This window comes from Gymnoscopelus braueri, assembly GCF_963280865.1.
Source record: "Gymnoscopelus braueri genome assembly, chromosome: 23".
Classification (NCBI taxonomy): Eukaryota; Metazoa; Chordata; class Actinopteri; order Myctophiformes; family Myctophidae; genus Gymnoscopelus; species Gymnoscopelus braueri.
Genome location: NC_137625.1, coordinates 14,078,527 through 14,096,766, shown reverse-complemented (window position 1 = coordinate 14,096,766; position 18,240 = coordinate 14,078,527). Strand labels below are relative to the sequence as shown.

General features: G+C 41.2%; 1 protein-coding gene across 1 annotated transcript in view; it reads right to left on the bottom strand.

The window, feature by feature from the left end:
- Window positions 1-18,240, bottom strand: part of LOC308079930 (proton myo-inositol cotransporter-like) — a gene marked incomplete at its 5' end in the record, with an annotated part of 77,670 nt that overhangs the window by 3,294 nt on the left and 56,136 nt on the right. Inside the window, 4 exons of the mRNA XM_080421587.1 lie at window positions 6,872-7,024; window positions 7,270-7,388; window positions 9,985-10,110; window positions 14,901-15,021. Of these exons, the coding sequence (XP_080277713.1) occupies window positions 6,872-7,024; window positions 7,270-7,388; window positions 9,985-10,110; window positions 14,901-15,021 (519 nt within the window). The remainder of the gene's footprint in view (window positions 1-6,871; window positions 7,025-7,269; window positions 7,389-9,984; window positions 10,111-14,900; window positions 15,022-18,240) is intronic.

Genomic DNA, 18,240 nt, shown 5'->3' with positions numbered 1-18,240 from the left:
ATTGCAAACATGACCCACTTTAATTACTTCAGTCTATATTGGTATCTTAATGACTAGTATTACAATTCTATTGTCTTTTTTATGTCCAATGTATTTGTATTTAAGTTCGTAAAGTTAACATAGGTATAACTAAATGTATTTAAAATCAAACAAAAATTTTACTTTTCAGGATTCCAATTCAAAAAGGAGCAAAACAATATCTGAATTTCAATTCAAAAATAGCAAAAATAGCAGATCTACAAGCTCAAAACGCGTTGCGCTGCGACGCGTTTTGAGCTTGTAGAGCTGCTATTTTTGCTACTTTTGTGTGACATATCCGACAGTATACGCAATGTGGCCCTCTGGATTGAGTGTGGAAATATAGTGGCCCTCATCATCATCAAAGTTGCCCAACCCTGACTCTATGTTTAGTGTAGGGCTTTTACCAGCTACATTGTAGCTGGTAAAGTCAAGCCCTACACTAAACATAGAGACTTTATTTTAAGATTAAAGTGTATTTGAATTGGTCAAAGTAGCAATAGAATATGCTCAGAAGCACCTTCCATAAAACCCTAATGGTCTCATATATTTCATAAAAAACTAATTTAAAACAGTTAAAGCCTCAATCTGTGATTTCTTCAACTGGCTGGTTAAACAGGTTTATAACGATAATACCGAAACATCATAACTGCGTGATTGTATTTTTTATGTTTTATTATTCGTTGTACACTGTATATAGTACACTTGTTCCCATACTTGAACATGGCAGTGTTGTTTTCGTCGACTAAAACTATGACGAAAAATGTTAGTCGACTACCTTTTTTCACTGATGAAAACTACATAAAAACTAGGCTATGATGACTAAAACTAAGACTAAAACTATATTGACAATTTCGTCAACAAATAAAAACTAGACTAAAATGTTAGTGAGGGACTAGTGGAGAAGAGATCCAGTAGAACTGAAAGACATTTTATGTTTGGTTGCGCTCGGGGTGTTGCGTTCTGAAAATAGCCGATCTACAAGCTCACCGACGCGTTGTGAGCTTGTAGATCGGCTATTTTCAGCATGCAACCAAGTGTAAAATCAGCCATTACGACGCCATCAAGGCACCGCCAAAATACATTTTAGTCGACTAAATCAACTTTAGATTTAGTCGACTAAATCAACTGTAGATTTAGTCGACTAAATCAACTGTAGATTTAGTCGACTACAATCTTATGATATTTAGTCCACTGAAGCTAGACTAAAACTTTTAAAAACTAAAAATTTAAATATGACTAAAACTAAATAGAATTGTATTCAAAAGACTAGGACTAAACCAAAATCTGCTGTCAAAATGAACACATGGACACTACTGTATGTCAGGATAGGTGTTGGGACTTTGAAACCCATGCACTAGATGACCTGCCTGGTGGACATGACTGGATGGGAGCTTCTCTTCCATACAAAAGGTTCAAGACATCGCTGTGAAGCTCTGTTACACTCCTGTAACATGGAGAAGGTCTAGTTTTCCATCGCATCGCAACCCTTTATGAGCTGCTATTTTCAATATGAATACATATTATGCCAAACGAAACATTCTTAACACAGTAACTACAATTTCTAAAAGGAAAAAAGTCTAATGCCTTGATGTTATCATATTTTTTGTCGTTCTTGAACTTCTTGGTGATAAAGAAGAAAGACACAGGCTCTGTGTGTTCTTTCTGTTTAAACAAAGGATGAATGAATAAGCGGACAGAAGCATTAACACAGGACGTAAGGGACTGAATGCCAACGCATTCGCGAAAGGTCACTTCCTGTCTTGGCAGAACACATGCTGTTGAGGCAGATTGATCGAGAAGTAACAGGGAGAGAGAGAGATAGAGGGACATTTGCCACCCCTGGCTCTATCGATCAGCCATCACAACAATTGCGTGACTCACGTCGAGCCTAAAGCACATATTGAAACCCCACTAGTGACCCGGTAGTTGCGTTTTCTGCCGTTCATGTGTGTTTTGTGACCCGGCACTTTCCGAGAATTCCATGCAATGTGAAAGGCCATCATTCTACAACCAATTTTGGGGGCGTTACTAACTACTACTATAGCTGAATGGGCAGAGGGGCCACCTGGGAAACAGTATAGGTCCCATGTTTGATTTTAATGTGATTCAAATGTTTGTTATCAGGGCGCCCTCGAAAAAGAGAGCTTGCTCTCAATGGGTTTCCCTGAATAAAAAAAGGAAAAAGAAAGAAAGAAAGAACGTTTCCTGGCCCCGGCATTGTGTCGAGATATCCCTGAGCAAGACACGAGACCCCAACTTCCCCCCCCCCACCCCCTTGGCTCAAGTCTGACCACTTGAGCAGCAATCAGCTGGGTGAAGCCGCTGACACGCCAGAAAGGCTGATTAACCATACCCACCAACCCACCCATTACTTTCAATCAAGGGAAAATAGAAGCTAACTAAGTACAAATATTATTTACAGCTTAACAGCCTGTTTGGCACCATTACATTTCTCTGGGATTCTGGAGGAATAGGCTCTGTCATACGGACATTCACTGAGAGGGGGGTCTGTTGATATATGTTACATTCTATATGCTATGAAATTAGCATATGAGGGAGGGTAAATGAACAAAAGGACCAGGAAGGGAGTGCCTTTTAGCTGTTGCTTCACCTCTCCACTTTGTGAACATAGACATATAAAGGTAGACGCCTCCTCCGGCTCTGAGGCGTCTGTATCTCAGACGCGCTTTGTTATGGAAAAAGTATCGGATTCCCATCAAAAAGCAGAAGTTCGAGAAGTGTTGAGACACAATCACCATTTATTCAGGAGATCCCCGTCTGCCCAACACACCAACGTATGTAGACCAGCCGCTAGCACCAGTAGCAGGACCGCCAGCCCAGCCTCCACAACCTCCACAACTCCAGCAGCTACCCCCCAACGCAGCCGGAGACCTGTACCTAGCGGCTGGTCTACATACGTTGGTGTGTGAATCAGACGGGGATCTCCTGAATAAATGGTGATCGTGTCTCAGCACGTCTCGAACCTCTGCTTTTTGATGGGAATCCAATACTTAATATAAGTTATTAATATTTCCATAACAGTTTCCGCTTCCGCGGGGCAAGCGGGAAGCTTCCGCGTGCGTCACAGAAGGGGACGTTCGGTAGGCCAATCAGAGGCAGGTGGGGGCGGGACAACTAGATTCTGACAAGTCCTGGAAAAGACGCGCTGTGATTGGCCAGTAGTCAACGCACTGTGATTGGCCAGTAGTCACTTTGAGTGGCAGCGTGCCCCCTCTCATATGGCGGCCGCGATACAGGTTGCTCCAACGAACTGCAGCGGCCAATGAGGTGTCTAAGTTTCTATATCTATGTTTGTGACAGCATTTTCTTTCCCCCAAAACCGGTGTTACATGGAGTAGTGTTTGCAACAGTTCTCTGCGAGTCATTCTGATGGAAAGTCCCTGCACAGCACCAGCAATGTTTGACCAGCAGCATCACAGAGCATTTGTTCATTATTAAAGATGTGCTTTTGAACCACCAATAGCAGAACAGTAAATGGTGATATATAGCTGGTGTTCCAGTTATCTCTGTTCGCATACATTGGTTTGGAGGGTTTCCATAGCAGCAGCACTGGTCATTTGCTCATTGGCCATTTGGCTTGGGGACGCGGTATAACCCCACCAACTACTTTCGCCTGCGCACTTCACCGGGTATGGACTAGTGTGGTTAATTTATGTGAGCTTGTAGATAGGCTATTTTCGCCACACGACAAAATTGTACAATGAAGTGGAAATTGGGCTTAAGGGTGGCACTACAGTAATGGCCTTTCCTCTAGTGCTGATGCCCAAGTTTCCACTTCAGCACAAGATATATATAACAATCTAAAGGGCGGGATTGCCGTGGAACTCGTTGAGCATATTCATGTAATTTGCTAATCAGCAGCACACTGCAATTTTACTGTCAACAAAGGCCACATTATGTGCCGGCTGCTGTCCGCCTGCTCACTCGTCGTCAGTGGTGGAAAAAAGTACTCAAATGTTTTACTTAAGTAAAAGTATCACTACTGCAAAGTAGAAGTACTCTGTTACAAGTAAAAGTCAGGAATGCAAAATGTACTTGAGTAAAAGTACGAAAGTATTGGTATCAAAATGTACTTAAAGTACCAAAAGTAAAAGTACTAAAATGTTTGAAAATAGCAGATCTACAAGCTCACAACGCATCGCGATGCGACGCGTTGTGAGCTTGTAGATCGGCTATTTTCAAATAGCCTAAGTATAAAATAGGGCTAAAGTGGTTAATGTATGCTTTCTGAAAAGTAACTAGTAACTCAAGAAAAGTAACTAGTAACTCAAGTTTTCAAATAATTGTAGTGGAGTAAAAGTACAATATTTGCCTCTGATATGTAGTGGAGTAGAAGTAAAAGTACTGGAAAGTGGAAATACTCAAGTAAAGTACAAATACCTCAAAATAGTACTTAAGTACAGCACTTATGTAAATGCACTTAGTTACTTTCCACCACTGCTCGTCGTCCAATGCTATTTTCATCACAATAGCTGGTGGAGGCGCACAGACAGACGTCTGCAAAATCACACAAACCCATGTCCTTGCTTGTCTGTTTCACTTTGGTATGAATCCCTCAAGTTGGAAAACATTGTTATTGAGTTCTTTGTGCATTCTAACCCACACGTTGCAGAGGTTATACCAAACAGAATTGCAGTGCGTCATCAATTTGAATTGATTTGATTCAATTTTGAATTTAATAAAATATCCAAAAGGATATGTATTTGGCCGCCGACCCCCATCTCAAAATATTTTTTTTCCAGGGACCCCCCCAGAAGCAAAGATTTGAGTTACAAATTAACCCTAACCCTTAAAAAATATATATATTCAAATATTTACACTTAATGGTCAAGATCTTTCCAAAAATAGCAGATCTACAAGCTCATAGCTCGGCATGAGCTATGAGTGGTTACACAGGTGCGTTAAAGTGGTTACACAGATGCGTTCCCGGTCTTAATGGGTTAAATACCTGGGGTCGACTATCTAAAGTAATGGGGAGTGTGGAAGAGAGGGGAAGAGAGTGCAGGACTGCAGGCACGGTGGAACGGATGGAGGAAAGTGTCAGGAGTGATTTGTGACAGGAGGGTACCAGCGAGAGTGAGAGGGAAGATGTACAGTATAACATGGTAGTGAGACAAGCCATGCTGTACGGCTTGGAAATGGTGGCACTGATGAAAAGACAGGAGTAGGAGCTGGGGGATAAAGCAAGAGAGGTGAGCAGTGTTGATTTTGACAGCAAATTTTGATTTAGTTTTAGTCATAGTCTTTTGAATAAAATTCCATTTAGTTTTAGTCATATTTTAGTCACCCGAAATGTTTTAATTTTTGTCTAGTTTTAGTCGACTAAATATCATAAGATTATAGTCGACTAAATCTACAGTTGATTTAGTCGACTAAAATGGCCGTGATAGCATCGCAATGGCTGATTTTACACTGCAAATAGCCGATCTACAACCTCACAAAGCGTCGCAGCGCAACGCGTTGTGAGCTTGTAGATCTGCTATTTTCAGAGCGCAACACCTGAGCACAACCAAACATAAAACGACTTCTCCACTAGTCCCTCACTAACATTTTTGTCTAGTTTTTATTTGTTGACGAAATTGTCAATATATTTAGTCTGAGTTTTAGTCATTGTAGCCTAGTTTTTATTTAGTTCTTATTTAGTTTTCGTCAGTGAAAAAAGGTAGTCGACGAACATTTTTCGTCATAGTTTTAGTCGACGAAATCAACACTGGAGGCGAGGTTGAGATGGTTTGGACATGTGCAGAGGAGGGATGAGGGGTACATTGGGAGAAGGATGCTGAAGATGGAGCTGCCAGGCAAGAGGAGAAGAGGAAGGCCAAAGAGCAGGTTTATGGATGCGGTGAGAGAGGACATGCAGGTGGCTGGAGTGACCGAGGAAGATGAAAAAATAAACAGAAACAGAAGGAAACAAATGATCGCTGTGGTGACCCCTGATGGGAATTAGCCAATCTAGAAAATAACTGGCTGGATTGTCATAGACCTTTCTGTGCATCGTTATGCTCAGTAGAGTATGACCCCTACTGATTGTGATGACCCCATGGCCTTTTCTTTAACGCCACCCTTAGGCCAAATGTCCACTTGCACACAGCGCACATACATCTCAAAATGCAATGGCTGGATTGGATTGCCGTGAAACTGCTAAGCATACTCAGAATCAGAAAGAGAAAAAATCCTTAGACCTTTTTAACACTTCAGAATCCACCTCAACACATACAGAAATGCAAGCAGAACTGCTCATATCAATGCTGGACGTGATAAGAGGCAATCTTTTTTTAGTGGTTGTAAAAATCTGAATCCCTCATTTGGGGAACAAAATCATTCACCAAAGAAAAGTGCTATTACAGGTATAATTTAGGAAACCATAGCATCAAACAACCAACCAGCGTCGGTAGTCTCCAAACATTTCCATGCCGTAGATGACATAGCAGTGACATACTAAAGCCCTACCGTAGTAGGTGACATACTGAAGCCCGACATACTGAAGCCCTACCATGGTAGTTGACATACCAAAGGCCTACCATGGTAGTTGACATACTAAAGCCCTACCATAGTAGGTGACATACTGAAGCCCTAACATGGTAGTTGAAATACTGAAGCCCTACCGTAGTAGGTGAGATACTGAAGCCCTAACATGGTAGTTGAAATACTGAAGCCCTACCGTAGTAGGTGAGATACTGAAGCCCTAACATGGTAGTTGACATACTGAAGCCCTACCGTAGTAGGTGAGATACTGAAGCCCTAACATGGTAGTTGACATACTGAAGCCCTACCGTAGTAGGTGAGATACTGAAGCCCTAACATGGTAGTTGACATACTGAAGCCCTACCGTAGTAGGTGAGATACTGGGCCATGTGGAGGAATGTGAGTGACACCAGTACGTTGAACGTCCAGTTGACCCCAGCAGAACAGGCGTTTCCTGTACTCCTGGCCCACAGCGGGTATATCTCTGAGTTAATGGTCCATGGCATGGGTCCCATACCTGGGTGAGAGAGAGAGAGAGACAGAGACAGAGGAAAGGAGATAACCTTGCGTACCAGGCTCTGTGGAAAGCCTGGTTTCTACTCCAAATTAACCAGTGTGAGCCGGTCTATAGGGCTCACCTACTCCAAACATTTGCAATTTAGCAAAAGTGAATTGATCCTAGTCTACAGTGGAGACCGAAAAACAGAGGCAGTCAATAACAGGATGAGTTGAAGCACATCCATTTACAGATGACAAGGATACCTGGTGCGAAGGCAGCCAGGTACAACACCAGGCCCAGCAGAACCAGCCAGGAGTACGAGGTGGGACAGTAGTTATAGGCCCAGTAGGTTCTGTCTCTGCCTTGGCTGGAGTTGGAACATCTGGAGAAGAGAGGAACATTCACATCTGATTTGTTGTCGTTTCAATCTGCTGCAGCCAGAGACTTCACTGGAATGACCTACTCTCTTTTTTTAACTGGACACTTTCATTTTTTTTAAGTCTCTGTTACGGACATTCTTGTGGATTTATTGTTGTCTATTCGGCTCTGCAGTGATGCGTTTTGTATGCACTTTAACTGTGTTCTGTAGATTACTGTATTGTGGTGTTTTTATATTGTGTTGTTTGGTGGTTTTAACCTGATTGTTGGTTTATTTTAGCTCCCTTTCCCCTCTCCCTCAACAGGCCTTGCATTTTGCCAAGCTTCAGTTGTAAATAAGAATTTGTTCTTAATCTTGCCATGCCGGATACAGGTTAGATAAATAAAAACAATAAAAATGAAAAAAAAGCCTGATAGCCTGATAGTGGATACAAAGGGCACCCCTAATTAGTTTGTTTTATTTATTTTTATTCAGAGCGGCCAATTATTTTTAACCACTTTTCCCTCCAAATTTAGTCATTATGCCAATTAATTCCACACATTTATATGCTCCCACTGGTATTGTACTGCACTGGCTCCCCCAGCAGTGTGGAGCCCCCACCAGTAGGACATCCAACTCCTCCCGTTCAATCACCCTCCCCACTCAGGTTCTCTCCCCAGAACACGGCCAATTGTTTTCGTATATATATCACTGGTTCTCAAAGTGGGGTCTGAGGGTCCTTGAGGGGGTTCCAGGTGGTCTTCAGCAAAACGGGGAACAGTTTAACCCTAAATTACTACACTTAAGGCCTATTTTATTTTAGGGCTATTCGAAAATCCATATAAATTTGAGGGTCCTTGACATGAAAATGTTTGAGAACCAATGAGCGTCGCGCCTGTCACAGACATGCGCAGAGCAAGTTCTGTCAGGGAACTCAGTGCCGTTGTTGGTGGCCTACCATTGGACCGCCTCAGCTCAACGTTCACATCCACTTGTTCATCGTTCATCACGCACTAATATTTCATATATGCATACACGCCTGTCCTGGTTATCAGTCGAACAAAAACTGATCTCTAGTCTCCAGCCGTGGCCTTTTAACACTTCCTGCCCCAAGAACTAATCTCCTCAAACAAACAGTTATTTATAGAGCTATATCCTTCTGGAACTTGTTACCATGTCACATTCATCTTATACAAAATAAATTATCCTTCAAAATAGCGTTGAAGACACACTTGTTGCAGCAGACCACATGACCGGAATCACCAGACCACATGACATAATGTCATTATGTATTTTTCATGTTTTATATTTGTATGTATCTCATATGGACCCCAGGAAGATTAGCTGTCGCCTCGGCGTCAGCTAATGGGGATCCATTCAATAAACAATAAACACTCATCCACTCACACTCATTTCATTCTCAGACCGTCTATTTAACCCATTGATACCTGGAACGCATCTGTGTCACTTTAGATTGCTTTAGGCTATTCAAAAATAGCAGATATACAAGCTCATAGCGCGGCACCGAGTGCCGCGCTATGAACTTGTAGATCTGCTATTTTTGAAAAATCGAGGGAAAAAAAAATTGGGTTTTTTTTTCAATTTTTTATTTTTATTTAGAAGACATTTCTAGAATCTTCTCAGGTCTTAAAGGGTTAAGCTGGAAGTTTGCACTTCTCATCCTGCTTGCTTTTGCTGCACACACACTGCTGCTGCGCTGCTGTTCATTGCTGTTGCTAAAATTGCTGCTCACCCTCCACCACCCCATGCTACCACCTGTCGTTTTGGATCTGCTGTTTATGTACGGGGGAATACCTAAAAGCAACACAAAAAAAGAAGCCAAACCATAATGAATATATTGCTCATTTCATATTCAATAAATATATATTATCCTTCATGAGTTGTCTTTATCCATGTATGAGTTGTCCTGACAGAACTGCTAGATGCTATAAGCAAAGCGTCACTGACACACATCAAGGAATAAAAAGAGGTTACTTATAGAACCCAGCTGTGGTTTTGAAGGTTTTGACGAGTCCAATTGACACCTCCAGTGTGGGTGCGTTTGATGACGCAGGTGGCTGATGCAATGGCCGCCGCCGTCAGTATTGCCAGCAGTATTGCCATGGTAACACACTTTTCAAGCAAGTATTGCCTCCTCTAATAAAAACATAATTTTATCTAGTGAAGAACTGACTACATCAACCATATATATATATTATATTATATTATCCAAAACGGCTTCAGCGCCTCAAACGTCTCCCGGGCGATCGTGTTTTTTTTTCTTTTATAGAGTTGCTGTATATTTTCTGTACAACCACAACAGTGTTGCCTGTCACAATGATAACATAGCTGGAGGAAAGTTACATGATCACCTGTTCCTCATTGAAAATTGGATTTCCTTTAGGTAAACTCATCGACATACAGTGTTTTCTTCTAAACCTTTCCACCTCTTGTTTTAATTCAATTGCTCACACACACACACACACACACACACACACACACACACACACACACACACACACACACACACACACACACACACACACACACACACACACACACACACACACACACACACACACACACACACACACACACACACACACACACACAGACTCACCTGCCCCACTCGGCGTGTTCGGTGGAAGCTCTGCTAACTGGTACACAGGAGGAGGCGATCAGCGTCGATCCGTTGTCGCGGTAACAGAGGCCACACCCTGGGTCCAGCATGCATGGTTCACACAGCCTGCCAGCAAACACCAACAACCCTCTGTTACGTTTCCATCCAAATGTCAACAAACACCAACAACCCTCTGTTACGTTTACACCCAAATGTCAACAAACACCAACAACCCTCTGTTACGTTTACACCCAGATGTCAAGTACATTTACCACAAGCACAAACACCACACAAACAGGGTTCATCAATATGTCCGTACACAGACAAATGTGTCCGTGGCAAAGACTTGGTCTTGTCCGTGGCAAATTTTTGATTTTCTTTTTTAAAAAACATTATAATGTTCTTATTTTGATCGAAGACCCAATTACTGTATGTCAAGTCTCCAGGTTTTCTCCAGAATATGTATGACACGGTATTTACTACGACACTATGGCACATTATCCAACTAGTACTAGTGGTTCTCAAATGGTGTATTTGCAAGGACCCCCTTAACTCTGAGAGTTTTGGTTCCATTCCAGAGTTTTGGTTCCATTCCATTCGGTTCCATTTGTACACTCTCAGAGTTACAGACCTGTAATGGCCATTCAGGGCTATCTGTTCTGGTAATATTGTTGTCCACTCATTTTGTACGTCCGTGGCAAAAAAATAATAATTTTGACAAAAATGTCCACCACAAGCCAGCATGGTGATGACCCCTGCACAAAAATGCTAATGCTTGTTTTTTTCTTCTTTTTTTTCATTTAGACTTTTTGCTCAATTTCAGTTCTGATTAGTTTTCAAAGTGGGTTTGCTAGTTTACATTGAAACACGTGTAGTTTTGCTATTTTAGCTATTTTTAAAGATCTTTGAAAATGAGGGAAAATATTAGGTTTGCATGAAATATTGACAAAGACTCAAACTAAGGACCAACTGGACCCGCAACCAGTGACATTATGGATATAGGATGTTCAACCAGTGACATTATGGATATAGGATGTTCAACCAGTGACATTATGGATATAGGATGTTCAACCAGTGACATTATGGATATAGGATGTTCCACTGAGAACCACTGAGCGCTCTAATTGCTGTTATGGTAACGGTAAGGTATTGATCTAATTATATTGTGGCATATGCACTCATCTCAAACATGTGTGTGTCGTGTGTGTGTGTGTGTCGTGTGTGTGCGTGTGTGTGTGTGTGTGTGTGTGTGTGTGTGTGTGTCAAAAGCGAGAGCCAGTTAATGTCATGTCATCACTCTCTCCTTTCACTCTTCCGGGCTCTCATTAGTGTGGTTGCCTGCAACCACCGTATAGTAATTGCACCTATTTATTATTTCATAATTCTTCCCCTGCAATAGTCTCTCGCCGCATTGTGAGCTTGTAGATCTGCTATCTTCACTACTTCTTAAACCTTTTGTTTTTTTTAAATGTAGGAAATGAAAAAAGGGGATATTTACTCGTGACCCATAAAAACTGGTCCGCGACCCCAAACGTGGCTCCCGACCCACTGTTTGGGAAACAGTGCTCTAGATCCTATAATTTTTTTTTTCAAATTTTTGATTTTCTTTTTTTTTTAAACATTATAATGTTCTTATTTTGATCGAAGTCTGTCAAGTCTCCAGGTTTTCTCCAGAATATGTATGACACGGTATTTACTACGACACTATGGCACATTATCCAACTACTACTAGTACTAGTGGTTCTCAAATGGTGTATTTGCAAGGACCCCCTTAACTCTGAGAGTTTTGGTTCCATTCCAGAGTTTTGGAATAATAACTTATTAGGGCCTGCTTCATACTGCATTCATGCATTTTGATGTTTGATAGGAACATTTCTGTGTCAGTTCTTGGTGCACAGGCTAAGATTTTGATATGAAGAAAATAGGAAGTAGATATTTCAGTGTGTTCTGTGCACGGGTCCCTGACATAGAAGCGTCTCGTATTAATGAAAGTTTTTTTCATTCGTTTCGAGCACCCAGGTGATAAGAGCACAAGCTCTTATGATGTGTTTGAAGTGGATGAAGATGGAGAAGATGGAAGCTGGACAAAATCCACACAAAACGAATCAACATAAAGGAGCACAACAGGGGTTTTGAGTGCAGTTCATCCATCACGGACCATTCATTTGTAACTATTTCTGAGTTTAGGGTGGATGTTGTTAATAACACCAAAGAAATGATTCTCCTTATGCATCCATTAGTGTGTATGCGTTAGTTTTGTGTGGACTTTGTCCAGCTTCCATCTTCATCCACTTCAAACTATGAGTTGTGCTCATATGATGCTCATATATGCTCTTATTACCGGGTGCTCAAAACTAATGAAAAAACCTTTCATTCATATGAGACGCTTCCATGACAACCAAAATTCAAAATGTTCATCCTGTACAACCAACATGCATTTCATTTTACATTGGAACATGGAATATGTTCCAGGGACCACAAGAAAGCTCCGCTGGGGCCGGATTTGGCCCGCGGGCCACCAGTTGAATAACACTGCCCTACCTCGTAGGGTGGGGGGGCTACAACATATATTGTATAAGTATGTATAAAATTGTGTTTCATATATAAACATACCATGTCATTGTGCATTCAATACTAAGCTATTAAAATAATACAGATTAATATATTCATGCTTTTTATCATTACAACATACATGTACATACAAGGTACAGTGAGTAGGGTGTCCGTACCAATGCCATTTATAAACATACCTTGTTATTAACAGAGAACCAATGTCAATACTATCAACAATCTGTCAATTGCACAATAATCATGTATAGAAGCTATTCAAAATGGACAGAATCATGATTTATTTTAAACATAAATATTTAAAGACAAATGGACATTTTTGAAAAAAAAAAATATATATAAAACATGTTTTATAATTAGTATTTTTAAATCTAATCTAACAACAATTTTGCGGACCCCCTGCAGTACCTCCACGGACCCCCTAGGGGTCGCGGACCCCCTGTTGAAGACCTCTGGACCAGACCATATCTCTTTGCCAAATATCTACAAGCTTGTGGATCGTCTATTTTTGGCTAATGTTCCCCCCAGAATATGGATGGTGGGGTCCAAGGCGGTTAAGGATGAATTTATACTCCATAGTACGACGGTGTTGCTTGCCGAAAAGAACATTGTGGGATGGAATATAAATGAAGCTGAAGGGAGAGCGTTTCTCTTTATGTGTTAATATCAGATCTACAAGCTCATAGCGCGGCACCGAGTGCCGCGCTATGAGCTTGTAGATCTGCTATTTTTGAAAAATCTTGATTTTCTTTCTTTTTCTTTTTTTTTACTTTGGATTTTGATTTTTTTTAAAGAATCGCCTCAGGTCTTAATGGGTTAAACAAAAATCTATACATGCTTCAATGCACTCTATTGCTGGCTGTCCTTATTATGCATATCAAACCGTATCAAAGCATATCAAAATATCAAATCAAATGTCACACTGGCATCATTCCAGCCCACTTCTAGAATGTGATATAATGACAGTGATATAATCACACTTAAAATGCCATCGTATAATGCCATCACTGGGATAACTCGTGATAAATCAGCTACCAATACAATATTATGAAAAGAACGTTCATATGCTCTGGCAAATGTGTTATCGTCAAAAGATGAGAATCTTAAAATTGAGAGCCGTTGTACAGATATGAGCACAGCACACTGGTTATGGCATTATAATGTTTACCTGTGCACAAAATGCAGAACTCAATAAAAAAAATAACTGGATAGCTGATGATAATAATATTTCCGTTTAGTAGCTGTGGAATATTGGAAAGCTTATGAAATCATTAAATCCCTTTTTTTTATGACCGGCAGCGGTTCCGGTAGGAGACACAAAGAGTCTCCTTTGTGTCTCCTACCGGAACCGCTGCCTACCGGTCCCCTGGTCATCAAATTATTGGCTTAGGAATGAGACAACAAAAAAAAAATATCCATGAATTCAAGTCTCCATGGGGTGACTAATCGATAGAAAATAAGTAATGTTTTGGGGGAACTACTTAACTCTCTCACTGCCAGAGTTATTTCTGGTTTGCTAATCACAGAGGGTTTCACTGTGCTTCCGCAAAAAAAATGTCATTGCGACCTCCCCGTTCAATTTTATACGCCTTTGAAAATAGCATGTCTCGGCGAAACATACATAGTAAAAAAAAGGAAACAGGAGCCGAGATACAGCTTTTTTAAGTCGTTCTTGGCATTAAGAGAGTTAATCTGGTTTGGTAAAGTTTGTGTGTGTGTGTGTGTGTGTGTGTGTGTGTGTGTGTGTGTGTGTGTGTGTGTGTGTGTGTGTGTGTGTGTGTGTGTGTGTGTGTGTGTGTGTGAGAACATAGTGTGCGTGCGTGCGTGCGCGCGCGCGTGCGTGTGTGCGTGTATGTGTGTGTGTGTGTGTGTGTGTGTGTGTGTGTGTGCGTGTGCGTGTGTGTGTGCGTGTGTGTAACCCTAGCCATTAATAACTCTGATCTCTGATTTCCCAGCAACTACAACTCAAAAACTGTTGTACTCTATATGTACAAGGTACAGACACAATATAGATCTCAATTCTATTTTCAGTCCTATTTTCACTGTTTTACATACGAACACGTGACCTCAGTGTCACACGGTCAACGTTTCACGGAGTAATGCAACAGCGCTCTATGACAGCGCTCTATGACAGCGCTCTGCTCTATGACAGCGCTCTATGACAGCGCTCTATGACAGCGCTCTATGACAGCGCTCTATGACAGCGCTCTGCTCTATGACAGCGCTCTATGACAGCGCTCTATGACAGCGCTCTATGACAGCGCTCTATGACAGCGCTCTATGACAGCACTCTATGACAACACTCTATGAGAGCACTCTATGACAGCACTCTATGACAGCGTACTCACAGGTAATTGGAGCAGGTCGAATTACCCATATAAGGCTCCGAGGGGTGAAAGGTGACGGCAGGGCTGTGCTGGGCGGACAGCAGGAAGCCTACAGCCAGCAGAGCCAGGCTTACACTCGTACCTGGAAAACAAAAGGCATGTAAAAAAGGTGGTGTAAATCATTGGTTCTCAAAGTGAGGTCCTTGGGGGGGGGGGGGGGTCCATGGGGTCCCCAGCAAAATGTGTTAATATAGCATAACAATAATTTTAACCACCTTTTATACTTTGGCTATTCAAAAATAGCAAATATACAAACTCATAGCGCGGCACCGGGTGCCGCGTTATGAGCTTGTAGATCTAAAAAAATAAACATTTTTGCAAATCTTTGAATATATATATTTTTTAAAGCGAACGTTTGTAACTCAAATCATTGCTTCTGGGGTGGTCCCTGGAACAACATATTTTGAGATGGGGGGGGTCTGCGGCCAAATACATAATTTTGGGGGTCCTTGACATGAAAAAGTTGAGAGTGAGAACCACTGGTGTAACTCACTGCTTCTCAACATCCCGTCCAGGGACCACCGAGGGTCTCAAAGGACTGCAACTCTGAGAGTGTACAATGGGTTATTATCTGGGACCTCGATCAATGTACGCTGTGAAATACACAGTGTTGATTTAACTCTGAGAGGTTCCATTTGTAAACTCTGGGAGGTGCAGACCCGTAAGGGTCCATTTGGGCCCCTGGTTGTAAAGTTAAAGTAAAAAGTTAAAACTCTATATTCTGATCCAATCAGGAGTCTTCAACCTTTTCAGGCCAGGGACCCCCAAACTGATGGGGTGATGGAGCAGGGACCCCCTAGCTCGTAGGGTAGGGGGTAGGCTACCACATATATCGTATATTTATGTATAAAATTGTGTTTTATATGTATAAACATGAAACAAATGTTGCCTGCTCCTACACACAGGTTGTCCCAGTAGGTGTGCAAAAGGACCTTTCTCAGGGCAGGGGCATCAATTGGGTATGGCAAGGTATGGCATACCTGGCTCCAGAAAAAAAAAAGGAAAAAAAAATAATGAATCATTTCATGATGCAGGTGTAAGACCATTGTGTTTGTATTGTGTTATAGGTATAATTCGGGGGTTTTGGGGGGGTTTGACCCCCTAAAAAAAGGATAGGTGTCCCTTGTTTTAATCTCTGGGAGTTGGCAACCCTAACCTTGCCATATCTTAGCTTTTGCTGAACTGACGCCACTGACCTTTCTCTACAAAATATGTATATACATACCATGTTATTGTGCATTCAATACTAAGCTATTAAAATATGTCATGTTATGTTTAAAGACAAATTGACATTTTTGAGAAAAAAAAAGTTTTTAAAGTTTTTAAAAACAAAAATATTTTTAAATCAAACAACAATTGCGCGGACCCCCTGCAGTACCTCCGTGGACCCCCTAGGGGTCGCAGACCCCCTGTTGAAGACCTCTGCTCTATAGCAATGATTACCATCAGGATATAGAGCTATTTAACACTGGAAAACATATAACTTACACCACCTTTAACGCTCGTAATTAATTTATACCACAAATAGGAGAGAGCTTGTAGATCGTCAATTTTAGGTATACGACTAAGGCTAAACTCGCAGAAATAAATACTAAATTCTCAGTGTCTGAGAGAATAACAAGTAATAAAAAATAAGGATCACACAAAAAGCGGCTTGTTTCCATTGTGGTCCATTGTTATACTTAGGCTGGCTGCCGAGGGTAAAACTTAAAACGTAGAAGATAAGAATTACAGTTCTTAAATGAAACCATCTTTTCCACCAGCGCTAATAGAAACATTCACATTAAGGCATGCCATGCAGCCATTTAAAACTGTTTTTTTTTCATAAGAATCATTGGGAACGAGGACAGCATGGGGGGGTGTTGGGGGGGAAACATTAATCACAAACTAAATTGGTACTGAAATCCGTAACCTGTACTGTAGCAAGTTTACAACCACAATGAACACCAGTGTCTGTCAAGTCAAAATAGCCGATCTCCAAGCTCACATTGCGTCCAGCTGCGACACATTGTAAGCTTGTAGATCGGCTAAATTCAGCGAAGAGCTTTGGTGTAGGGACCCCGGTCAGCTGAGGTATATATATCGTTTCTGTTGAGTGGAAACCCCATATGAACTAAACTGTTACTTTTCAGGATTCAAATTCAAAAATAGCAAAAGTAATCTACAAGTTCGCGCCGCGTTTTCGAACTTAGTAGGGTGTTAATTTATGAAAAAAGTTAGAATATGGAGATAAGGTTTCTGCCCAACAGTGACAATATACTGTAGGGTTTAAATCATACACGGGCAACTGGCGGCCCGGGGGCCACATGCGGCCCCCACCTTCACTTAATGCGGCCCACAGGTTAATATCAGAATACTGATATATTATTGATTTCAGTTACAATTGCAAACATGACCCGCTTTAATTACTTCAGTCTATATTAGTAGCTTAATGACTAGTATTAAAACTCTATTGTCTTTTTTATGTCCAATGTATTTGTATTTAAGTTCATAAAGTAGGGCTGGGACTCGATAAAAAAATATAATCTAATTAATTAGAGGCTTTGTAATTAATTAATCGCAATTAATCGCATTTTAATCGCATATCAATTTTTGACCTGAGAACAGTGAAAAGCTATTTTTTCAAATGGATTTTGGCATACGTCTTTAAGTACATGTAGTACTCAAGAAGGTATTTGGTATGAGGTATTTGCACTTGACTCTCGAGTATTTCCAATTTCTAATACTTTTACTTCTACTCCAGTAACTCCACTATATCTCAGAGGCAAATATTGTACTTTTTACTCCACTACAATTATTTGAAAACTTTAGTTACTAGTTACTTTACATATTTCGATTATTATTATAAAACATTACAGTAACCATGTGAAAATAGCAGATCTACAAGCGCAAGGCATTGTGAGCTTGTAGATCTGCTATTTTCCACCACTGGAGGCTGGTAGAGTGTGTTGTTGTTACTGTTGTTTTATAGTAGTTTAATTAATTATTAATAAAAATCGCGCGCATGTGATCCGCACCGCATCGTGGAATCCCCCCCCCCCCAGCGCACCGCCGCCCCCCCCCCTAAACGGGACAAACACGCGCGTAGGGGGGGGCATCCATTACAGATTCTGATTTGCCCAGCCAACATTATCAAGCAGGCATCATGTTTTCATGCACTGAGCTGGCTGCAGCTAACTTTATTGTTGTCTGTCATGTCCATAGAGGTATAATATAACTAGAGGGCGGATTGCCCCGCCCCCAGCTATCATTTCAATTAATGTGCTCAGTGGCGTTTTGAAGCACCCGGAAACCTGCCGGA